The 25,445-nt window shown below is 43.7% G+C and overlaps 1 protein-coding gene across 4 annotated transcripts in view; it reads right to left on the reverse strand.

Moving 5' to 3' along the window:
- Positions 1-236: 236 nt before the first annotated feature.
- Positions 237-25,445, reverse strand: part of AGXT2 (alanine--glyoxylate aminotransferase 2) — a 45,727-nt gene continuing 20,518 nt past the window's right edge. For 3 of the 4 annotated variants that reach the window (XM_010384090.1, XM_030927638.1, XM_030927637.1), the window contains 7 exons: positions 24,369-24,469; positions 23,722-23,814; positions 16,892-17,024; positions 15,831-15,922; positions 12,830-12,979; positions 5,822-5,920; positions 818-958 (listed from right to left, as the gene is read on the reverse strand). In XM_010384090.1, the coding sequence (XP_010382392.1) occupies positions 851-958; positions 5,822-5,920; positions 12,830-12,979; positions 15,831-15,922; positions 16,892-17,024; positions 23,722-23,814; positions 24,369-24,469 (776 nt within the window). In that variant the 3' untranslated portion in view covers positions 818-850. Of the gene's footprint in view, positions 959-5,821; positions 5,921-12,829; positions 12,980-15,830; positions 15,923-16,891; positions 17,025-23,721; positions 23,815-24,368; positions 24,470-25,445 lie in introns of all 4 variants that reach the window. The other variant, XM_010384089.2, reaches the window with a different exon arrangement.

Below are 25,445 nucleotides of genomic sequence, written 5' to 3' on the forward strand. Positions count from 1 at the left end.
GTGTATTCTAATGACTAGAGTTTGGGAAATTATGGTCTTTGAGAGTATTGCAATAGGAGTAATAAGGGTTCAGACCAGAGTGGGATGTTGGTAATAGGTAACGACAAGAAAAGAAGGCTCTGACAGATGTTTTAAGGGAGTTAAAGGAGAGGGAAACTGTTGTTTCTTTGAGGGTATTTTCTGCCTCATTTCTCAGGATGGTTTTGACCATAACAGTGAAAAATAAAAAAGTCTTATACAGTAGAAGGAATTTATTACCTCATATATCAAGAAGCCCTGAGGTAGGGTGGCTCCAGGAATGCTTAAGTAAGTAGCTCATTGACATCACTAAGCACTTTCCTTCCATCAATCTTCCAGCCTCACCAAAAAGGGTTGTCCTCATGACTTCAAGACAGCTGATATGGTGCCAAGAATCTCATTATGGACATACGGTGTTCTCAGTGCAAGAACAAGACATCTCTTCTTGAGCTGAAGAGTGAGAGGTGAAGCAAACTTTCCCTGAAGGCACCTCCACCAAAATATTTTTCTTCAAGATTTGTTGGACAAAAATACATCACATATTCATGCATAAACCAATCACTGCAAAGGGGAATCAAATTACTATACCTAACATAAACTAATTAGGATTTATTCTCTGAGCTAGGGAGATCTTTTCCCTGAAGAATGGAGTTCTCAAGATAATAGGGGCTCTGCTAACAAATATGGTTGTTAGGCAGTCAACCATGTCTTCTACAGCTTCTGTGGAGAGCTGCAGGTGTTCTCTGGATACCAGTGGTTCTGAAATTCTTCAAATTCACCCTTGAACGTAAGTGGCAAATTCTTGAGACTTGTAGTTTTATTTCTGAGAATGTTACTTAGCTCTTCTTTCCATGTGTTGGGTTAAGGCAGAACGAAATACTTCTGTTGCAAAATCAACTTCTGGTTTAGTGATGCACATTGAGGGTGCAATGCGAAATGTCTGAGGAGACACCGGAAAATAAGAAAACAAATCATCAGAAAATCAAATATGACTTCGAGGAAATGCACTAAACTAAAAATCCAAAACCTTGTGTTTAGGACGTTTCTCATGTTCCTCTTGGTTTGGCTCCTCCTCCCTCCCCAGTGCTGGATCCAGGCCATTCACCCTCCAGTCTCCATACAAACTCTTGTACAATTGACTCTGCTCCTTTTCCTTTTTGTCATACATTTACCTCCTGGCCCTTCTACACCTTCACTGAAGTCTTAGGCCCCTCTCTATACTCCATTTATGCCCAGGGTGACTTCCATGTCCATATGTGCAACCCAGCAAACTCGCTTCTCACTGTCCTTATTGCCACAACTCCCAGAATCTTTATGTCCACCCTTCTGCATCAATTCACACTCATGACCAATGCCATGAGTCTCCTCGTCACCAGGAACAACTCAATTTCTGATTCACACTACAGCTCTCCTTTTCATGAAAACTTCAGAATCCTCATTCACCCATTGTCTTCAGGTCTATTGCTCCACTCAGGTCTCTTCTTTCCTTTCCACATAGCTCAGAACACAGAATTGACTGAAGTAGGCTCGCACTTGCTCCTCATTTTGCTTGCATTTCTACCCTTCTGCTGTACCCACACAGTCAATCCCAGCTCTAATAAAAGATTTTATTAAATGGCTTTTCTCCAATCTAGATGGCTGAGAAGAGTTAGAGAAAAATCACGCAGCTAGGCTGAGCCATACGCTAGATATTCAGGGTCTCCAACTTCTGTGGGTCCCTCCAACTTTTCTTGTTCACTATCCTTTCTCAATCTAAACCTTTAACATTCCTCTCAATTTCCTTACTCAACTCCTGCGCCTCTCCCTCTATTTCATAGACAATCAGGCCTCATACTTCTCAGAAAATGGAAGCTGCTGGGCAAGATAAACTTGTTTGCTCTTACATCCATTGTTATAACCTTACCTGAAGGTTCAGAGAACAAGATGTATTTGCTGTTCAACTCCAAATTGTCCACCTATGCCCTTGACCCTGGATTCTCCCATCACCTTCACAGGAAACACTCCTTCAACTTCTCCTTAGCCTGTAAACAAACAGGCTTAAAGCTCTCATAACCCCAATCTAGACCACACCAAATACAAATCTGTGTTGACCACCTTGTCCCCTATGGCTACCTCACAAATGCTTTCTTCCTGCTTTTAGCCACAGCATTAAAAAGACTGGTTGGTGCTTATTGGCCATTATTTATCACTTTGCCCTTCCCCCATTCACATCTCAATTGGCTGCAGTCTGACTTCTGCTGCATCAACTACTCTACTAAAGTTACCTGCAAGTGTGGAATCCACTGGGCATCTTCCAGCCCTCATCCTCTGTGGCCTTCCCTGCACTTGACTCTTTGGAATTCCCCACCCCACTTCCCGAACCTCTCCCGTCTCTTTCTTCCATGACTTCACACTCTTGTTACTTTCTTCATACCTGTCCACGCTTTCTGCCTCTACCTGGGCAGCTTTTTCCTTCTCCTGCCCTTTATTATTATTTATTTATTTATTTATTTATTTATTTTGAGACAGAGTCTCGCTCTGTTGCCCAGGCTGGAGTGCAGTGGCACGATCTCGGCTCACTGCAACCTCCGCCTCCCAGGTTCACATGATTTTCCTGCCTCAGTGGACTCTCTCTTGCTCTTCATATCCACATTCTGTGCGTTTTCCAGGATTATCCTCAGAATGTCTCCTCTATCTCTACTACCACAGTTGAAGTTCAAACAGCATCCTTGGCTCTCAGAGGGACCCCCTGTCTCCAGTCTTGTCCCATTAGATTTGTCTTCCTCAGAGGACAGATTCTGAAATCAGACTGCCTGAGTTTGGATCCTGGTTCTGTCATTACTTAACCTCTCTGTGTGTCTTCTCCTTTATCTGTAAAATAAGGATAATAATAGTACCTAAAATAAGGAAATACTAGGCTTGTTGGGAACATTGAATGAGTGTTTGATGTGAAATGATGTAATAGTTGACGAATAAGTCAGATAATGAGGAATGTAGATCCGATAATGACGTGAAGTCTGTGGAAGCCCAGAGCAACAAAGAATGTTGAACCGTAGATACCGTTGGAAATGGTAAAGGGTGCTTCAAAATATTCTGAGGTTTGTAGTAGGGTGAAGTAGATGCCTAGTAGGATTGTAATGAATAGGGCTTGGATTGTTTGTTTTCGATTGCTTTCTATTAGGCTGTGATGGGCTCAGGTAATTGTAACTCCTGATGCAAGTAATACAGAGGTATTTAAAAGAGGTACTTCTAGAGGGTTTAGGGGAGTAATGCCTGTTGGTGGTCAGTGTTCTCCTAGGTGCGGGGTGGGGGCGAGGCTTGAGTGGTAGAATGCCCAGAAGAAACCAGCGAAGAAGAAAAATCTCTGAGATGATAAACAAGACTATTCCGTAATGAAGACTTTTTTGGACGGGTATTGTATGGTGGCCTTGATAGGTACTTTCTCGGACAATGTCACGTCACCATTGATATATGGTTAGTATATTGGTTAATAGCCCTAGTGTTAGTAGAGTGGTGGAGTAAAAGTGGAATCATATAATTAAGCCAGATGTTATTAGGAGGGCTGAGAGGGCTCCTGTTAGTGGCCAGGGACTGGGCTTGACTATGTGGTAAGCATGAGATTGGTGAGTCATTAGGTATTGCTATGTAAATAAAGGCTCATGCAAAGTATTAGGACAGTACTTGACAAGCAGGAACTGCTTCATACCAGCTCCACTGACTACCTCAAGCCTTTGTGCCAGCTACATCTGTGTGGTGCGATGTGGTGTGCAAAATCAGTTATTTGTACTCTGCCATGTTTCATGCACAGTTTGGTTGTTTATCTCATTATTTAAGATTTTGCTAGCCAGAAAGCCTGGCCTGAAAGTCCCTTCTCTCTCCCCCTTTAATGCCTTTTAAAAAATATTTATAGATGAGCTTACTACATTGTATTGTAATTTTCTATGTATTTGACTTTCTCTCCCACCAGCTCCATGAAGGAAGGACCAGATCTTATTTATCATCATATTAGGTTGGCGCAAAAGTAATTATAGTTTTTGCAGTTAAAAAAAATCACAAAAACTGCAATTACTTTTACACCAACCTAATAGTTTCAGTTTCCAGAATAACACCTGTTGCTTAGCACATAACAAATTTTGCCAAATAACAAAGGAAGAGCTAAGCAAGTACACAAGTATCTCATGTCTTTATAAATTGCATGTCTTAGGATTCATAATCATTAAATTATGCTATCTGACTTGTACAGAAAAATATTTATGACTAGGACTAGAAAAAAAAGTCACGGAGCACATCCCAGCAAAAGTGCTCATTCTGGTTTTGTTGTTTGGGCCGGGAGAACTTTAAGTCTGTTTTGTTTAAAGGGGAAGTTGGGGAAAAGTTGAAGATGCAAGAAAACATGGGGATGTTTCCTTGAGTGAAGGTGGAGGGAGCTTGGAGAAACAAGTGCACAGATGGAAGATCTAGATTTGAACAGGAGAAATGTCTCATTTCTGGAACCTTCAGGGAAGAGGTGCTATGATCTGGACATTTGTGCCTCTACCCCTTGAATTCCTATGTTGGAATCCTAACTCCCAAAGTGATGGTCTTGCAAAGTGGGGCCTTTGGGAAGTGATTAGGTCAGGAGGGCACAGCCCATGAAGGCCCAGGGAGTTTTCTTGCCCCTTCTGCCATATGAGGTCACAGCCGAAAGATGGTTGCCTAGAAAGAGCACCCTCACCAGACACTGAACTTGCTGGCACCTTGATCTTGGACTTCTCTGCCTCCAGAACTATGAGGAATGAATTTCTATGATGTATAAACCACGCAGTGTATGGCACTTTGTGACAGCAGGCTGGGGGGACTAACACAGGGGGAAAGAATAAATGTGGGGACCGATGAGTTTATATAGAGGTTTTGCCTGATAGTTTCAATTTTATCTGAGAAGTATGAGGCAAGAAGTAGGTATTTCAGTATCCACTGAAATTGTGAGAGGCAGGGATGGAGCAGGGAAACTGGGAAGGATGAGCATATTTAAAATGGGAAAGAAAGTTGACAAAGGACAGGACAAATTAGGGAGCAGCAGGTGTTACCTTTTCTCTTAAGCCTCTGCCCTGGAGTCCATTCCTGGGGAGGGGCGTGTTGCTGTGAGGGACTGAAGGGCAGCTCACTTCACTCACGGCAGCAGCAGCCCTCGGGCAGTGCGTGCAGGGCCAGCCAGGGTCCCCACTGTGGAGCTGGGCGTGGCTTTTCAAGGAAGGGAGGGAGGGAGGAGGGCTCGACTCCTGAATCTCCCAGCCTAAGGGTGAGGAACACCGGCTGTGGCTGATTTTGAGTTTGGCATTGGGGGCTATGCCCAGGTGGTCCTCCATCTCTCCGACAGGCGTCACCCGGGCCTGCCAATGCTGTCGGGTTGCTCCCGGCCACAGAGGCCACTAAGGCTTAGCAGGGTCACCAAGTCAGAACCCAGGGCTGAGCTAAGAACGGCCAGAATTGCTTTCACAGGGACTAGGATTAATTATACAGGGGACAAATTATTTATAGCATGACTGTGATGTTTCTTATCATCCGTACTGTAAATTGTCTGCTTTGACCATCCTGTGTCTGCCTCTATCTTTACCACAGAGCCGCGACTACCAAACCATTTTCACTCAGCGCCCCCTCGTGGCCCGAGGGGTGCACTGTCCCCGCCTTTTTTTTTTTTTTTTTTTTTTTTTGCATACGCGAGCTTCATCCCTAGATGACTTGTGGCTGGGTACCCCGGCACAGCTGTGAAGAAACTGTGACCAGCATTAGGAAACCAGAGAGACTCCTACCTAGAGCGATAGGTAAAGACCAGTCTTTCTCTTACCTGAGAAAAAATGCTGCCTCTGCCCACGAGGAGCCCCATGTGCTTGCAGTCCTCGTGGATCTGATTCACTTCTTCACGGGGAAGAGGCCGGCGGCTTATCTGTAAATATATTTTTAGAAAGCTTTCTATTTGGTGTTGGAATGGTTACAGGAATTATTTCCAAGAGAGGAAAAAGGAAAAACCCTCCAGCCATCAATGCCCCTCTTTTTTGCTCTCTCTCCCTCTTTCTCTCTGTCCTCTCCTTCCCCTGTAATTAAATAAAGTTGCTAATTGTTGAACCAGTTTTTGGAGGATGTTATTAAAAATGTTTGTTTTTAATCCCAATTCATTCCAAATTCCCAAAAGACAAAATGAAGTTCTGTGCGGATAGTCAGTGAATTTTAGCTTTGCTAATGGCTGCCTTGGGAGTCTGGTTTCTTAATAGCTAAATTTGGAGTCTGTTTTACTTGGAAATTCTCCTTAAGTCTTCACTTTGTTCTGCCCATGGAAAGGGCTCATTTCAAAGGCCAGGAAATGGCTCAGAAGTTGCGCAAAGGCACCAACAGCCTGAGCTTTCCCTGGGCAGTGTGGTGGGACAGCTGAGGAGCTAATTTCCCTGCTTGTAGGACTTGCTGTTTCTCCCCCAAGACTGCATCCTCCAGGGTTAGGAAAGGTAAGTGCTCCAGGAGCTGAGAGGCTGTTCAGATCCCCGGCCATCCAAACAGGTCCCCTCCCTGTGGGGTCAGACACTGAACTGACTTGCACCCTTTCTGTGCATCTCCTGTCTTCCCAGTCTGTGAGTACAAATGTCTCCCTCTGACTTAGTCATGTTGTACCTGACAACATATCAGCATTACCTGGAAGGCTTTCTTTTTTTTTTTTTTTTTTTTTTTTTTTTTTTTTTTTTTTTTTTTTTGAGACGGAGTCTCGCTCTGTCACCCAGGCTGGAGTACAGTGGCCAGATCTCAGCTCACTGCAAGCTCCGCCTCCCGGGCTCACGCCATTCTCCTGCCTCAGCCTCCCGAGTAGCTGGGACTACAGGCGCCGCCACCTCGCCCGGCTAGTTTTTTTTTGTATTTTTAGTAGAGACAGGGTTTCACTGTGTTAGCCAGGATGGTCTCGATCTCCTGACCTCGTGATCCGCCCGTCTCGGCCTCCCAAAGTGCTGGGATTACAGGCTTGAGCCACCGCGCCCGGCCAGAAGGCTTTCAAACGACAGATATTTGGGCCTCATGCTAGGCCAATCGAATTAGAATATTTGAAGTAGGGCTTAGGCATCTGCATTTTTAAAATGGTCCTCAGGTGCCAGGGCTAAGCACTGCTCTAATTTTTCCACCATGAGCGCTGAGGCCTGTTGCTGCCACTGATCTCTTGTTTCTCCATAGCCCAGCCTCACTGAGCTTCTGCACCGGGCTGACTCTCCGGTTTTAGATGCATAAGACATGAGCTCTGGGTCAGCCCTTGTGATCCTCATGAGGTAGGCGGGGCCCCTCCAGTGTGCCCAGCTTCATTACATCCTCCGCACTTCCTACCCACCCTCGCTCTGGGCTTTGCCATCCACTTCCTTCTTCCCACCAACCCCAGATCCAACTCTTTCCCCAATCCTCTATTTCTTGTAAGGTGTCATCGTCTGAGAACAGAATAAGAAGGGACCTCCTAGAGAGATATGCTCATTTTGGTCTGTCTTAAAGCCTTAAGATAAGCAAAATACATATTCAAACTTTCAGACTATTGGATCAGAAAGGAACTGAGGGAGAGGGAAGGACTAGAATCTTCTCATTGACCCCAAAATGCTATCATGCATTCCTGCTTATGATTGATTGGAAAGGGTAGATGAAAATAATTTAGGGCTAAACTGTGAGAACTAGAAGGGCATTAAATATGATTCGAGAGGCCAGAGGGACCAGAGAGTACTCTGGAGGGAAGGTTGGATTGGGAGTTCAGTTCTTTTGTTGTTGTTGTTGTTTTGATTTTTGAGTCAGAGTCTCACTCTGTTGCCCAGGCTGCAATGCAGTGGTGTAATCTCAGCTCACTGCAACCTCTGTCTCCTGGGCTCAAGTGATTCGCCTGCCTCAGTCTCCCGAGTAAGTGGGATTACAGTGACGTGCCACCACACCTGGCTAATTTTTGTATTTTTCATAGAGATGGGGTTTCACTATGTTGGCCAGGCTGGTCTCGAACTCCTGACCTCAAGTGATCCACCTCAGCCTCCCAAAGTGCTGGGATTACAGGTGTAAGTCACCATGCCCGGCCCAACATGACAGTTTTGAATGGGTGGAGTCTGTGTGGCTTCACCCAACCTTGCTCTGGGCCAGCACCCTCTTGGCTCCCTTGCCCATTTTATTCCTCCCTGGCCTCAACTGCTATGGCTAATTGAACATCTTGTATGCCTTCCTCAGGGAAAAAAGCAGGGTCTGAAACTCTACTGAGGCTAAAGCCATAGTGCAGCCTGCTGAGGCCTTTGTGCCCATGCCTATGCCCCAACTACTTGATAATGAAGTGGGCATGTGAGTAATTCAACTTCTTGATGAGTGTATAATGGAGCGTCATGTTTATCTTTTTTGGTGAATCTATATTTAAAGAATTATAAACTTAATATTTGAAAAAAATTCAAATGTTCTGGAAGTGCATAAAGTAAAACCAGAACATTCCTCCACTTGCTATCCTATTCCAAGGGACACCTCCTATTGACAATTTGGTGCGAACCAGATACTTTTTCTATGCATGCAAATACATCTATATGCATGTTTAAAAAAATAAGTCATTTTATAATGTTTGGCAATTTTCTTTTAATAATATATAGTATATCCTAGATATCTTTCCATGTCAGTATATTTGGACCTAGTCTTCTTAAAGGTTACCTAGTATTTCATTGCAGTAAGTTGTTCAGTCTCCTAATGTTGAGCATTTAGGTTGTTTCCATTTTTTCATGGTTATAAACAATGCTGCAAATATTCCTATTCATACATATTTTTAGACACTTTTGAAAGTATTTGAGACACACTTCTAGAAATTGCCAGGTATGTTAGCCCATTCTTGTGTTGCTGCAAAGGAATACCTGAGACTGGGTAATTCATAAAGAAAAGAGGTTTAATTGGCTCACAGTTCTATAGACTGTACAAGCATGGCTCCAGCACCCGCTTCTAGTGAGGGCCTCAGGAACCTTACAAGCATGGTAGAAGGCAAAGGGTGAGCAGGTGGGTCATGTGGTGACAGCAGGAGCAAGAGAGGGAGTGGGGAGGTGTCACACATTTTTAAACAACCAGATCTTACATGAAGTCACTCATCGCCAAGCCACTGATGAGGGATCTGCCCCCATGACCCAAACACCTCCCACTGGCTCCACCTCCAACACTGGGGATTACATTCCAATCTGAGATCTGGAGGTGACACATATTCAAACCATATCACCAGGTCAAAATGTATAGGCATTTAAAATTTGGAGAGCGACAGACAAATTGCTGTCCAAAGGGCTGTACCTCCTTACCAACAGAATATGAGAATACCTATCTGGGTGATGCTGCACAGCATTATAGCAAAGTTCTTGGGTGTTACAACTATGTGAATGTGGTATGATGTGTTGCAGGGGCCTGAAATTAATCGACAAACACAAAGCACTCACCATCTATATGTTTCCTGGCCTCAAAAGTGTAAACTTATTTAGGAAAATAAGGTATTTATACATAAAAAGTGAGTTAACAAATACAGATTAGGTGACACAGAGTGAATGTCTGTGTCCCTCAAAATTCATACATTGAAACCTAATATCCAAAGTGAAGGCATAATATTTGGAGGTGGGACATTTGACAGGTGATTAGGTTACAAGAGTGGAACCCTCATGAATGAGATCAGTACTCTCATAAAAGAGGCCCCGGAAAGCTCTTTTGCCTCATTTACCATGTGAGGGCACAGCAAGAAGGCACCATCTATGAACCAGAAAGTGGGCCCTCGTCAGACACCAGGTCAACCTGCCCCTTGTTCTTGGACTTTCCAGTCTCCAGAACCATGAGGAATACATTTCTGTTGTTTATAAGACATCCAATCTATAGAACTTTGCTATAGCAGCCTGAATGGACTAATATAGTGGGAAAGATCTTTTCAAAGCAGTTCCTTAGACAGTGAGTACCAGAGGAATTCTCTGAAGGGTGGATCTCTTGGATAGAGCAGAAGCAAAGACAAGCTTTAAGGAGATGTGATGGAGAGCTTGATCTTGAAAAAGACTAGGATTTCCATATGTAGATATAGAGGGGAAAATACCATGTTCCATGGTTGAGGAAAAGTTTGAGTGGCATTTGGATTTGGAGAGTGAATGGCATTGAGGGGACAGTGAGTAGAATTAGGGGATGTAGGACCTGGGATAGAATTAGGGGATGTAGGACCTGGGATTTAAATCCAGGTGGTCTGCCCTTAGAGCTCATGCTTACATTAACAAATGGTTCAGCGAAGAGAAAAAGAGCCCCTTCTATAGATACTACTTTATAACCTTGCTCTAGTTTGAATATTTGACCCTCCAAACCTCAAATGGAAGTTTGATCCCCAGTGTTGGAGGTGGGTCCTAAAAAGAAGTGCTTGAGTGGTGAGGGCAGATCCTTCATGAATGTCTTGTGCTGTCCTCTCCATAATGAGTTCTCATTCCATTAGTTCCTTCTAGAGCTGGTTGTTGGAAAAAGCCTGGCACCTACCCACCCCTTCCTTCTTGCTTTCCCCTTCTCTCTCTCAATATGTGATCTCTGCATATGCCAGCCACTCTTCCCCTTCCACCATGAACAGAAGCAGTCTGAGACCCTCATCAGATGTAGATGCTAGTGTCATGCTTCCTGTACAGTCTGCAGAAACATGAGCCAAATAAACCTCTTTTCTTTTTTTTTTTTTTTTTTTTTGAGGCGGAGTCTGGCTCTGTCGCCCGGACTGGAGTGCAGTGGCCGGATCTCAGCTCACTGCAAGCTCTGTCTTCTGGGTTTACGCCATTCTCCTGCCTCAGCCTCCCTAGTAGCTGGGACTATAGGCGCCCGCCACCTCGCCCGGCTAGTTTTTGTATTTTTAGTAGAGACGGGGTTTCACCGTGTTAGCCAGGACGGTCTCGATCTCCTGACCTCATGATCCGCCCGTCTCGGCCTCCCAAAGTGCTGGGATTATAGGCTTGAGCCACCGCGCCCGGCCACCTCTTTTCTTTAGAAATTACCCAGCCGCAGATATTCCTTTATAGCAACACAAATGGACTAAGAAAAACCTGTTTTATTGTTTCCACAATATAGCTTGCACATATTTCCATGTCATATATATGTCTATGCCATTATAGTGGGGAGATGCCATAAGCTAGCTTGTTTTGTATGAATGGTCATCTGGGAGGAGGATTCTGGTGTTTTACTAAGACAAAGTTGTGATGAACATCTCTGTTCATGCGACTTTAAGCACACAGAGGTTGGGTTTGGAACAGAGAAAAAGGAAGAACTCCTCCTCTCTCATTGGGCTTTCCTCTCTCGAGTCTACACTTTGAGGGGTATAGACAGCTTTGAGGGAACCCCTTGGGTGGAGATTATGGTGAACTCTTCTGAACCTTGCAACATCTCTTGTACTTGTCCACACACTTAAATACGTTATGGCTTGTGAGAATTTCTCCATTGTAGAAAGCAAGTTGGGGTCAAAACAAATAAATAAATAAAATGACCCGTGAGCTGGGGACCTTAGTTTCATATTACCCTTTGTTTACTTTCCTGGTGTCTTCCCTTGGCTTTCAAATCTTATTTAAACATCCCAGCTTTGCACTGGCTCTGACATGTGGTATGACTTGAAGAGACTTATACCCATGTCTGGTCTAAAGAGTAAAAAATTGAGCATCAATCCTTCTAAAGTAGAATGGTGGTAAGACCAAAGAGCTAGAAATTGCTAGGGAAAGCTGGATCCCTGTGGACATGAGGTTAGTCTGGCTACTCCTCCCTTCTCCCAAGATGCTCCTGCTCTTCTCAGGCTTTGATTTTATGGAGGAAAGGTACAATTTCCTATGGGCATTTACTATAGGGGCTGCAGTAGAAACAAAGGGAAAGATTTGAGAGAGATAGCAGAGAAGGGATCAATGGGTCTTGATGTTAGAAACAAGGGAAGAGGAGGAGTCAGATGATTTTGTGGTATGGAGGCTGAGTAATTGGGAGAATGGTGGAGGGTGAGAAACAAACAGTGATCTTGGGAGAAATATCTGGTTTGAGGGAAGATGCTAAGTTCAATTGTTGTTGTGATGAGTTAGATGTCTCAGCGGGCAACATTCCTCCCTGGTTACTTGGGAGGTTGAAATCCATTCACAAGTAAGTAAGCATGCAAACAAACAAAAAACTCAACGTAGGCCAGGCACGGTGGCTCACGCCTGTAATCCCAGTACTTCAAGAGGCCACGATGGGCAGATCACTTGAGGTCAGGAGTTTGAGACCAGCCTGGGAAACATGGCAAAATCCCATCTCTACTAAAAATACAAAAATTAGCCAGGCATGGTAGTGCGTGCCTGTAATCCCAGCTACCTGGGAGGCTGAGGATCGAGAATAGCTTGAACCTAGAAGGTGGAGGTTGCAGTGAGCCAAGATTGCACCACTGCACTCCAGCCTGGGTGACAGAGTGTGACTCTGTCTCAACAACAGCAAAAACAACCCCTAATATATATTTAAATTCCTCACCCCAAACCTTCACCATAACCTTTTCCTGGCCCTTCTTTCTTACTTCCTTCTGTTTCTCCCCAAATAATTTCCTCCCTTTCCCGTATTTCTAAGTATTCAGTCATTGCCTATGCTCTTTGCCTAGGATGGCAAGGATAATGTTGGTTTCTTTTCCCAAATGCTCTCCCTCATCCCTCTAGAATTCTTGGTGATCTGCCAACATTTTGTTCATGCTCAACACTCTCTACTAATCTCTAAAGGGCTTTGCTGAAAGCTTGCTGTTTGTGTGTGCTCTCTCCCTGAGAGTAAACGAAGTTTAGTTAATGTTTCCTCCTATATCTCGCGCTGGCCCAAGCAGCTACAGAGAGAGGAGCAGATCAGCACCTACCTTATCCTGCACCATTTCTATGCCTATCATGAGGCCTTTGCCTCGAACGTCTCCAACAATTTCAAACTCATCCCGCAGCTTAGCAAATTTTAGTAACATGTAGGTCCCAACTTCTTGACTGTTTTCCTGTAGATTTTCTTCTTTAATCACCTGTTGAGAGAAAGCCCCAAATGATCTCACATGGCAGAAGTTTTAAGATTGACTGAGAATCATGGAGAAGTCATCGGACATGGCCCTCTTGTAACCTAACCAAACAGAATCCAGAACAAGTCTAGTGTGACCGCAGGGACCACAAAAAGATTTGTTGTAAGGAGAGAAGAAAAGTCTTAGGGGAGGGGATACGCTTCTGCCCCCAACTCCCTCACCTTCAGAGGTGGCTAAGAATTTAGGAAAGAGGTGGCTAAGAATTTAGGAAAGAATAGGCCAGATCACACCTGTAATCCCAGTACTTTGGGAGGCCAAGGTGGGCGGATCACAAGGTCAGGAGTTCGAGACCAGCCTGACCAATAGGGTGAAACCCCATCTCTACTTAAAAAAAAAAAAAAAATACAAAAATTAGCTGGGCTCAGGGGTGGGCTCCTGTAATCTCAGTTACTCGGGAGGCTGAGGCAGAAGAATCGCTTGAACCTGGGAGGTAGAGGTTGCAGTGAGCCAAGATCGCGCCACTGCACTCCAGCCTGGGCGACAGAATGACACTTTGCCTCAAAAAAACAAACAAAAAATAATTTAGAATAGAATAAAAGGTGTGTCTCAATGCAGTTGAAAATGTAGATTCTGAAATCCCAAGGCTTGTTATTGTCAGGTTTTGCTGAGAACTGGGATATAGTCAGGAATAAGATGAATGCTCTGAGGAAAGAAATCACAGGTGCTTTCCCTACTGGAAGATGGTGACCTTTGCTCAGCAGTCCTCAGCCAGACATGGGCTCTCATAGCCCAAGCAACCTGGTCTGGGTCTCTGGCCTCTTTGGCTGAGCCCAGAGCCAGGGCACCAGAAGATATAAAATGATTTTTATCTCAGTTCTACTTACAGCAAACACCTGGGGTTCTTGACAAGACACATGAAAAATACTGTATTTTTATTTAGCTGACAATAATTGCATGACTCCAGGCAAACCTTGTTATTTTTAAAGACCTATTTGTTCACCTAAACCTTCTCTACCTTCTAAATTGGTTGAGGTAACAAAGCACTTTTTAAAAGAAGTTGGCAATGTCAGCTCATGTTTGTAATACCAGCACTTTGGGAGGCCGAGGTGGGTGGATCACTTGAGGTTAGGAGTTTGAGACTAGCTGGCCAACATGGTGAAACCCCATCTCTACCAAAAATAGAAAAATTAGGTGGGCATGGTGGTGCATGCCTGTAATCCCAGCTACTCAGGAGACTGAGGCATGAGAATCTCTTGAACCCAGGAGACGGAGGTTGCAGTGAGCCATGGTTGTATCCCTGCACTCCAGTCTGGGTGACAGAGGAAGACTCTTTCTCAAAACAAAACAAACAAACAAACAAACAAAAAATTTGGCAATGTCTACAAAGTGAAATAAATGACACATTTTTACCCATACTTTCTCATCTCATGATTTAATTGTTTTCGAAAATAACTATTTAATTAGCAAGGGCAGCATTTACTTATTTATTTTTGTTTAAAAATACTTTTAAATTTCATTTTTTTTGGAATAGGTAAATCAAGTTCATGGTAAAAAATCAGTGAGTGTAACTGCTGGTGGGACTGTAAATTAGTACAACCTCAGTGGAAAACAGTATGGAGATTTCTTAAAGAACTAAAAGTAGGTCTACCCTTTGGTCCAGCCATCCCACTTCTGGGTATTTTCTCAAAGGAAGAAAAGTCATTATAGCAAAAAGACACCTGCACATGTATGTTTATTGTAGTACAACTCACAATTGCAAAGATATGGAACTAACCTAAGAGCCCATCAATTGATGAGTGGATAAAGAAAATGCGGTGTATACACACACACACACACACACACACACACACACACACACACACCCTCCATGGAATACTACTCAGCCATAAAAAAGAAAATAATGTCTTTTGGAGCAACTAATAAGTGTTCTCATTTATAGGTGGGAGCTAAGCTATGGATACACAATTGACATTGGAGACCCAGAAGGGGGGAAGGTGGGAGGGGGATGAGGGATGAAAAATTCCATATTGGGTACAATGTACACTACTTGGGTGACAGTGCACTAAAGTCGCAGACTTTGCCACTATACAATTCATCCATGTAACCAAACCCACTTGTAGCCCAAAAGCTATTGAAATAAATAAATATATATACATATATAAATATATATGTGTGTATATATATATAAATATCAGCAAGCATAAAAGTATATACAGCAGAGTGACTCTTGCTGGCCCCTGGCCCCCAGCCACCTAGTTTTCCTCCCCACAAAAAAACACTGTCATTTACTTCTTAGACATTCTTCCAGAAATTTGTTATAGTTCTTTAAGCACATGATATTAGGCATGTTTGCAAGAACATAAAAAAAAATCTTTTTTTAAACAGATGCGATCCCAGGCTAAATCAATGGTGTAGGGTTGAACAGCTGAATTACCTTGTTGTAATAATGTAGAACTCAGTGTCTCCTTAGTCATCCAATTTATAATAGTACAACAAAAGGAAGGAAGAAAAAAATGTACAAGAGAAGGCCAACATGAAACTAATTACAAGGATAGCAGTTAACATCTGTAAATCACTACCCAGATAACAAAGAAATTTCAGCTGGCTATGAAAATTCTTGTATTTCCCATGTATGTGAGGTTTATTATATATTATTTCTTATCCAACACTTCAAGCGCCCAAAGTAGATCTTTAAAAAGGGAGAAGGCAGAATAATAAACGGAAATCTAACTTTAATGGATAAACTACGAATTAACTCTCCCCTTTAATAATTCAGCATGATAGAGTTCTGCCAATGCATGTGTGGTTTTAAAAGAGTCATTTGTGAAATGTGGCTAATGTGGCCACTGGCACCAACCTCAAGCACAGCAGATCCAATGGCACAGGCCATGGGGTTCCCTCCAAAGGTGTTGAAGTGCTGCAGGCGTTTGGCCAAAGATTTGGCAATCTCTAGAGGGAAAAAATAGAAGGTGTGGAAAGAGGGACACATTACTGTCCACAATCTCTCATGGCGCCATTTGGACTACAGTTACTTCGAGTTGTAAACGGCATCCTATCCAATTCATTCTTCATTCAACTGATAGTAGATGTTAGGGACTGAATTGTATTACCTCGAATGCGTATGGTTGAAGCCTTAACCCTGAATGAGACTGTATTTGGAGATAGTGAGTTTAAGTAGGTAATTAGGTTGAATAAGGTCATCAGGGTGGTGCCCTATCTAAGCCCAAGGAACTGGTTTTCTTATAAGAAGAGGAAGAGACACCAGAACCTTCTCCCACCCCTCTCCTCTTTCCATCCCCTCTCCGTCCGTCTTCCATACACCTCTAAAGTGTGGTGGAACCCTCCGTTTCATGGTAGGCATGGGAGAATTAGTCTTCCTTACAGGAAGATCAGAATGGGCTGGTTTCCGATGGGGGTGCGATGGCTCACGCCTATAATCCCAGCACTTTGGGAGGCCAAGGCAGGTGGATCACCTGAGGTCAGGAGTTCAAGACCAGCCTGGCCAACACGGTGAAACCCCGTTTCTACTAAAAATACAAAAATTAGCTGGGCTTGATGGTACACACCTGTAATCCCAGCTACTCAGGAGGCTGAGGCAGGAGAATTGCTTGCACCTGGGGAGGCAGAGGTTGCAGTGAGCCAAGATTGTGCCACTGCACTCGAGCCTGGGTGACAGAGCAAGACTCTGTCTCAAACAAAAAACAAACAAACAAACAAACAAAAAAACAACGGGCTGTCTTTCTTCCATCTGTTTCACAGTCAGGCAGACAGACTGTTTCTCTCTTTCATTTGCTTGGGAAATGCATCGTGCAGTTTCCATGATTGTCTCCAATCTATACAAGTTCCAACACACGTGTTTAATACCATAGCCCAATGTACGAGGCCCAGAAGCAAACACAAACTGCCTGCGGGTCCTACCTGGAGTGGTTACGACTGCTGCCATGGGAAAGCCATTCCCAATCCCTTTAGCCATGGTGACAATGTCAGGCAGGACGTCGTGGGTTTGGAAGCCCCAGAAGTGAGAGCCCAACCTTCCAAATCCTGTCTGCACCTGGGAAAACAAGTTCAAAACAATTGGAAACCCTTCAAGACATGCTGTTTTTGACTGGGTGTAGTGGCTCATGCCTGTAATCCCAGCACTTTGGGAGGCCGAGGTGGGTGGATCATGAGGTCAGGAGTTCAAGCTTGGCCAAGATGGTGAAACCCCGTCTCTTCTAAAAACACAAAATATTAACCAGGTACGGTGGCAGGTGCCTGTAATCCCAGCTACTCAGGAGGCTGAGGCAGGAGAATCGCTTGAACTCAGAGGGTGGAGGCTACAGCGAGCCGAGATTGTGCCACTGCACTCCAGCCTGGGCAACAGAGTGAGACTCTGTCTCACAAAAAATAAAAATAAAAAAAAAAAAAAAAGAAAGAAAGAAATGCTGTTTTCTTCTCTGATCTCTTTCTTTTCCTCCTCCTCATTATGGCCATCATCAGCCATTGTCATCAGCATCCTGTAGTATCATGGACAAAGCGCTTAATCTGTGCCTGATATTAGACATCAAGAGTAATTTCCTAGCTTTGTGCAATTCTGGGTATGTTTCTTAAGTCCTTGGAACCTCTGCTAACTCATCCATCAAGTAGAAATAAAACAGTAAGTCACAGGCTCAATGAGGGTCATACAAATAATATGAAAGGGATCATTATGATTAACAATTTTTGATGAGCATTTCCTCTGTGTAAGAAAGGGTAGAAAAGTAGAGAAGCTGAGTCTGCCCCAGGATAGATGAAGAGGGAGTTACTGTCAGTCAAGTGGAGCTGGGGCACTTGCTCCAGCCCAGTTAAACTGGTCATCTTCTTCCAGGGATGCCTTCCCCTTCCTGGGAACTGTATCGTGAGGAGAACCCAGCCGAGGCAGTTAACTCAGGGTTGAACTCCTTTAATCTAGAAATTGTGGTTCGGACTAAAAATTGACCTTAGTTTTTTTGTGCATGTTGTTCGATCTTTCTAGAAGACCCTCTTCCTAGAAGACCCTCTTCCTGCTGCTTCATCTCACTGACTTCTTCTGTGCTTCAAAAACTTTGCTGGCCAGGCGCAGTGGCTCAGGCCTGTAATCCCAGCACTTTGGGAGGCTGAGGCAGGGGGATCACAATGTCAGGAGATCGAGACCATCTTGGCTAACACAGTGAAACCCCGTCTCTACCAAAAAAAATTTGAAAAATTAGCCGGGCGTGGTGGCGGGTACCTGTAGTCCCAGCAACTCGGGAGGCTGAGGCAGGAGAATGGCATGAACTGGGGAGGCGGAGCTTGCAGTGAGCCGAGATCACGCCACCGCACCCCAGCCTGGGCGACAGAGCAAGATTCCATCTTGAAAAAAAAAAAAAACCCAAAAACCCCAAAAGAAACAAACAAACTAAAAAACAAACTTCGCCATCACTTGGTTTCTGAAGGTTCTCCTGAGCCTTAGTTAGGCTCCCTCTCAAGGTACTCTGGGCATGCTGCCATCAGCGACTTTCATAGAGGACTGTTATCACCAGTGGGCGTGTCCCATGGCAGGGACTGTGTCTTACTCCATTCTCTATCCGCAACACCTAGCACAGTGCCTGATACAAAGTAGACACTTCGTAAGTGCTTGTGGGATGAATGACAGGGTGGCAGAAGTGCCTGATTAAATGAAGTCACACAAATATCTCCACACACATTTCTGCCAGAGCCTTTCTGGTGAAGTCTCCTTGATTTCTCTCTGGCTCTCAGTCTCCTTGTCTGTCTCTCTGTCTCTCTCCACACATACACACAATGCAAAACAGGGGTTAGGGATGTGGGTACTTGACGCTCAGTCTAAAATGCACTTAAAAGAGTGAGCTTCCAGGCTGGGCGCGTTGGTTCACGCCTGTAATCTCAGCACTTTGGGAGGCCGAGGTGGGTGGATCACCTGAGGTCAGGAGTTCGAGACCTCCCTGGCCAACATGATGAAACCTCGTTTCTACTAAAAATACAAAAATTATCTGGGCATGGTGGTGGGTGCCTGTAGTCCCAGCTACTCGGAAGGTTGAGGCAGGAGAATCGCTTGAACCTGGGAGGTAGAGGTTGCAGTGAACTGAGATCACGCCACTGCCCTCCAGCCTGGGTGACAGAGTGAGACTCCATCTCAAAAAAAAAAAAAAAAAAAAAAAAAAAAAAAAAAAAAAAAGCCAAGCGCGGTGGCTCAAGCCTGTAATCCCAGCACTTTGGGAGGCCGAGACGGGTGGATCACGAGGTCAGGAGATCGAGACCATCCTGGCTAACACGGTGAAACCCCGTCTCTACTTAAAAAAATACAAAAAACTAGCCGGGCGAGGTGGCAGGCGCCTGTAGTCCCAGCTACTCGGGAGGCTGAGGCAGGAGAATGGCATAAACCCGGGAGGCGGAGCTTGCAGTGAGCTGAGATCCAGCCACTGCACTCCAAGCCTGGGTGACAGAGCGAGACTCCGTCTCAAAAAAAAAAAAAAAAAAAAAAAAGAGTGAGTGTCCTTTTCAGATTCACTTCTCATTTTCCTACTTTCTCTAGGCTGCTGCAGCAAGGGCAGATTCTGGGGGTTAGAATTAGATGACAGTGACCAATATAGGAGAAGAGCTTAACCTGGGAGTCAGACAGACCTGGGCTGGAATCCTGGGTGGCCTCCTTCCTACTAATTAGCCTCTGGGCAACTGATTGATTTTTCCAAATGGGATAATGTAGGAGGAGCTCATGGAAAATCCATCCATTTTGTCTTCCTGCCTGTCTTTTTCACTCTATCTAAATACCATACATAAATGGCATAAATGGTGGAAAATCAGATTGCTTGGACAATGTGTAACAGTGAAAAGGAAGCCTAGCATGACATACTCCATTTTGCTCCTAACCAGCTTGCTCTCATTCTCCCACTGTGATGATGTCTTTTAGGTTAACTGCTTTTGTTTATCTCTGCTTATAGGCTAAGCTAAGCTAACTATGGGAGGAATTTAGTTTATAGTTTAACTAGGGCAAGGATGCTTTAAAAAGAATCCCCGAGGAGATAAGAAGGGTGTACACACAAGTAACAACGTTACATTAAAAATTTGTAACAGTATTGTAACCTGACCAAGGACGAAAGTTTACCCTTGCTGTGGCTCAAATGTCTGTGGTCACCAGTCACCTTTTGACCTCAACCCCCTCCCTCTTCCCCTTTCCCTTAACATAAAAGGAACCCACATTTGCTTAAGGTGGTTCTTTTTTTTTTTGAAATGGAGTCTCGCTCTGTTGCCCAGGCTAGAGTGCAGTGGCGCTATGTCGACTCACTGCAAGCTCTGCCTCCCAGGTTCACTCCATTCTCCTGCCTCAGCCTCCCGAGTAGCTGGGACTACAGGCGCCCGCCACCTTGCCCGGCTAGTTTTTTGTATTTTTAGTAGAGACGGGGTTTCACCGTGTTAGCCAGGATGGTCTCAATCTCCTGACCTCGTGATCTGCCTGTCTCGGCCAAGGTGGTTCTTTAGGACATGAGTTTGCTGTCTTCTCGGTTTGCTTGCTCCCCGAAATAAAGTGTTCTTCCTTGCCCCAGCACCTTATTGCTTGACTTATTGACTGTTTTGCAGCAAGTGGTACAAGCTTTGGACTCGGTTACAAATGCGTGGAATTATGTAGAACAATAAACCATGTTTAGTATCAGTTTCATAGACTCTTACAGTAGCACAGAGATGGATCATTCTAACGTCCATAAACTCAACTGTCTTTGGAGATGAGGAGCATATGTTAGGGAGAGGAGCAGGCTGGGTCATGACAGCAAGTGGGGTGGGGACTATGGGTGGGTATGCCCTGCAGTCAGTTTCAAATTCAGAATCAGTCTATGCCAATATGGGCCCAGAGGCTGCCAGTTTTCTACCTTTAATCCAGATTCCACATTTTAAAGAAAAGAATGCCACTGATTATTAATTAAGATGACTTGTGTAAGACTGCTCCTCGACAGAACTGGCCCTCCGCACTCAGGTTTTTCTATCCTGTGTTCCTTCCCTTTCTGCCATGATTTGCCCTTTCTACACCACGCTCTATCATTTTGGAGGGGCAGCTTGATACAGTGGCTAGTCATGTGGTTTTGGGAGCCTGAATTTGAGTCTTGGACCTATTCCTACTAACGGCATAAGCTTGACAGGTTGTTTAACCACCTTGGACCTAAATTCACTTATATTTAAAATGGGATGATATGGTTTGGCTGTGTCCCCACACAAATCTCATCATGCATTGTAGCTCCCATAATTCCCATGTGTTGTGGGAGGGACCTGGTGGGAGATAACTGAATCATGGGGGCGGTTTCCCCATACTGTTCTCATGGTAGTGAATAAGTCTCCCAAGATCTGATGTTTTTATAAGGGGAAACCCCTTTTGCTTGGCTCTCATTGTCTCTTGTCTGCTGCCATGTAAGATGTGCCTTTCGCATTCTGCCATGATGGTTAGGCCTCCCCAACCACATGGAACTCTGTCCTTTAAACCTCTTTTTCTTTTTAAATTATCCAGTCTCAGGTATTTCTTTATCAGCAGCATGAGAAAGGACTAATACATAGGAATAATAGCAATGGGGCATATAGAACTATAGAACTGTTGATAGGTATGAACTGAGTTAACACATGCAAAGTGTTATGAACAGTGCCTGACACACAGTAGGTACTCAGAAAGTTCCAGCTACCCTTATTTTTACCTAGTCCTCGGAATAATCCTTCTTAAGGATACCTGTGTTAGACAGTTTTCAATTACATTGTTTGAAAGTCATAAAACCATAAGACAGAAAATTCTGAAATTCATATTTCCTTTGAATTCAGCCTACCATCTCTTTAATTAGTCTGACTGTGACAGCTTCACTATGTGCTGATTTGGAGGCCAAAGTTTATCCTTTTTAATGATGTAGCTAATTTCAAACTGACTGGATATACTCTTCTTTTTAAAATAGCAGATTATCTTTCTCCAGCCAGGACTTCCATCGGTTTGTGGGCAGATTGGAGAAGGGAGGATGGGCCCAGCAGGAGCAGGCTGGCCCCAGTTGCCTGTGGTACACCAGGGACATCCAATGCACCTGGGCATAACAGAGACCCAGCTGACCAGGCAGAAATTGCAAAATTTCTGGGGTTTCACCATGTTGGCTGGGCTGGTTTCGAACTCCTGACCTCAAGTGATCCGCCTGCCTCAGCCTCCCAAAGTCCTGGGATGACAGGTATGAGCCACCGCGCCCAGCCTAGCTGTAGGAAATTTTTAGTTGAGGAAGTCTATTCCAACAATGATGGCTGGACTGAAATAGGTGTGAAACATACTTACAGGTTCTCCACTTGTCCTTGGCTGGTCTAACCACCTGTTAGTCCAATCAAGATAGTCACCCAGCAGTAAAGCAGGGCTTCTGTGGCCCTCGTGGTCATCCTCTGGTCTTTTAATCTCCATAACTATTCTAAGTAGACAGAGGACTACTTTCTTTGATACACTCTAATATGAAGTGTAATTTAAGTAAATTAATCCCTTTTAAAAACACACAACTAGAGCTCACATAGCCAATGAATTTTATTCCCATTAAAGTAATGCCCTTGGGAGTAGTGTGCTTATTCCACCAATGCTGCTTTAATTAAATCTATTTTACAATTTTCTGGGAACTATTTTCAAATGCAGTATCTGCAGTGGTGGTACTCTTCTAATTTAGAGGCTGGATTATTAATATTATTTTAAAAACATTATTTCCGCCGGGAGCGGTGGCTCACGCCTGTAATCCTAGCACTTTAGGAGGCCAAGGTGGGCAGATCACCTGAGGTCAGGAGTTTGAGACCAGACTGACCAGCATGGAGAAACCCCAGTTTCTACTAAAAAACACAAAATCAGCTGGGTGTGGTGGTGGATGCCTGTAATCCCAGCTACTTGGGAGGCTGAAGCAGGAGAATCACTTGAACCCTGGGAGGCAGAGGATGCCACTGCACTCCAGCCTGGGCAACAAAAGAGAAACTCTCTCTCGTTGTTTTGAAAAACTCCATCTCAAAAACAAACAAAAAAACCCCACATTATTTCCAGGCAAGTTTTGTCAGAAAGTATATGCTGCCAGGTTGGTAAATACTATTTTTGCAAAAATTAAGATTAAAAACTTGGCTATTGGGCCTGGCATGGTGGCTCATGCTGTAATTCCAGGATTTTTGGGAGGCCAAGGGAGGTGGATCACTTGAGGTCAGGAATTCAAGATCAGCCTGGCCAACATGGTGAAACCCCATCTATACTAAAAATACAAAAATTAGTCAGGCTTGGTGGCACATGGCTGTGGTCCCAGCTACTTGGGAGGCTGAGGCAGGAGAATTCCTTGAACCCCAGGAGGCGGAGGTTGCAGTGAGCCGAGATCGTACACTGTACTCCAGCCTGGATCACCGAGCGAGACTTTGTCTCAAAACAACCAAACAAATAAAAACAACAAAAAACGTAGCTGTGAGATTAAATTTCCTATGTGGTTTGTCAGCCCCTGAAACAATCCCTAGAAAGGAATTTAAAAAATACGTTGAGTCACGGTCTAATAACATCATATATGACTGTCAGCAACTTATTTGACAGACATCAATTTGGATTTTTAAGTTCTGTTGCACTTGTTAAACTGATCAGCGAATGTACTAACAAATCAACCAGCCCGCTAGCAAAAATTTCATTCATTTGTAGACAAACTTTGGAGACTTTGCCTGGAACACAGAGGAAGTTTAGTAGGTTTCTGTCTGTGCATCTCCTGTTCCCACAGCACTCAATGGCACCCTTATATGCCACTTACTTCATCTGCAATGCACACACCTCCCCTTGCTCGCACCAGCTCAAAGGCTTCCTTTAGAAACCCCTTTGGGTACTGGACAACTCCATTCACACCCTGCAAAGGACCAGATCCAGAAGACCTATAATAATAGCATCAGCCTTTCAAAGTATACAAAAAAGTTAGATCATCATTATCATCAGTATCATGATAGTAACACTAGCAATTTTAACAACAGTCTATAGAACAGTTTTCACTATGGGTGAAAAGAGGAGTTATTACTCTACACCATAACTTCTGGAAAAAAGATGCAAATGTTGATTATTTTCCGAGATTAGAAAACAGTAGAATAGAGAAATTTGGTGAGACTAACGAAAGAGTTCTTTGGACAATGCGGATGTTATTAAGCAGCTAAAAATGGCCAGGGTTTCCTCTTCTTAAGAATTTTAGGAGTTCAGTAGTTTCATCTGTCTGGTGGAAATGCAGGAGAGGGTTTTTAAAAGATCATTTGAAAGTCAGTGTCTTCTTTTTTTCAAGGAGACCAAGAGAACGAATTTACAAAGGGACACAGTAAGCACTTAATTCATTTGGAATTCTTTAGAATGTACGAGTTAAAACTTTCTGATAATTGAAGATTCAGCTCCATTAATGTCTTAGATTCATGTACCCACTTGAATAGGTTCTGCAAAAAATCCTGCAATTGACTTGGCCACAGATGTGCTCAGCGTATCTTTGAACTGCTCAATATACTGGTCTTTAGCTTGGCAGCAGTCTGCAAAAAACAAACAACAAAGTAAAACAAACACAGCATTTGAAAACGTTAGCCTGATATCTAGAAGCATGGGGAAAAACAGGAAAAAAAAGAAAGAAAAAAAAGAAAAACCAGACAGGGTGGGTCAATCAGGGATTGGGAGTGAGGATATGCATTTCTGAAGGGAGAACGTTCTCTCTGAACAACTTGTACTTTGGTTCAAGAAGGGAGATTAGGATAGCCATAAAGGCATAAACAAACCACTTCAGTTCTTTCCATCTGGGGAAAAAATGTCCCAAAGTGTCATTGAGCTGGTATAGACAGCTGTTTCACCTAAGGATGCCCGTCCTCTAAAACGGGTGGATCTAATTCAAATGGAATTAGAGTGATTTAATTTATTTGAAAATAACTCTATTTCCTTTCATTGCCATTTAATCTGATGTACGGTTTTAAAGCTACAAAGTGTCTTTGTCTTTAGAGTTAGTAAATATGTTTGTAGAACAATTAGAATTCAGTTTAAAGAGAAATGTTCGAGAGCCAGGTGGCTTCCATCCATCGCAGCCCTTGGCACTTGGTCCTGTGCTTGTTTTTAACAGGCCTTTCTCCCATTAATCAGGAGGTTTTTGTGGGCAGGGACTATGCCTTGTTCATTTCTAAAATCTCTGTGGCCAAACAAGCTGTTTGGTACACTGTAGGTGGTGCTCAGTAAATGTTTAATGCATTAAGAAGAAAATATTAACAAATAGTAGAAATTATGGCTGGAGTGAGACATTGAGCAATTTTGCTTGAAGGCCTTTCTTTCTTTTTTTTTTTTTTTTAGAGGTCTTTCTAATGGGGAAAAACAGTAAAGTGCCCTTGTTGAAGTGATCTGTCTGTAATTCATTACTTCTCCTTTTGGCTGCGTCTTACTGCTGTTAAACTCACCTGCTGAGTTTTAAATTTCAATAATCCCTTTTATATTACTAGAAGACATATTTGTTTTCAAAACTTGCTTTCT

Source organism: Rhinopithecus roxellana, chromosome 3 (genome assembly GCF_007565055.1).
Source record: "Rhinopithecus roxellana isolate Shanxi Qingling chromosome 3, ASM756505v1, whole genome shotgun sequence".
NCBI classification, from domain to species: domain Eukaryota; kingdom Metazoa; phylum Chordata; class Mammalia; order Primates; family Cercopithecidae; genus Rhinopithecus; species Rhinopithecus roxellana.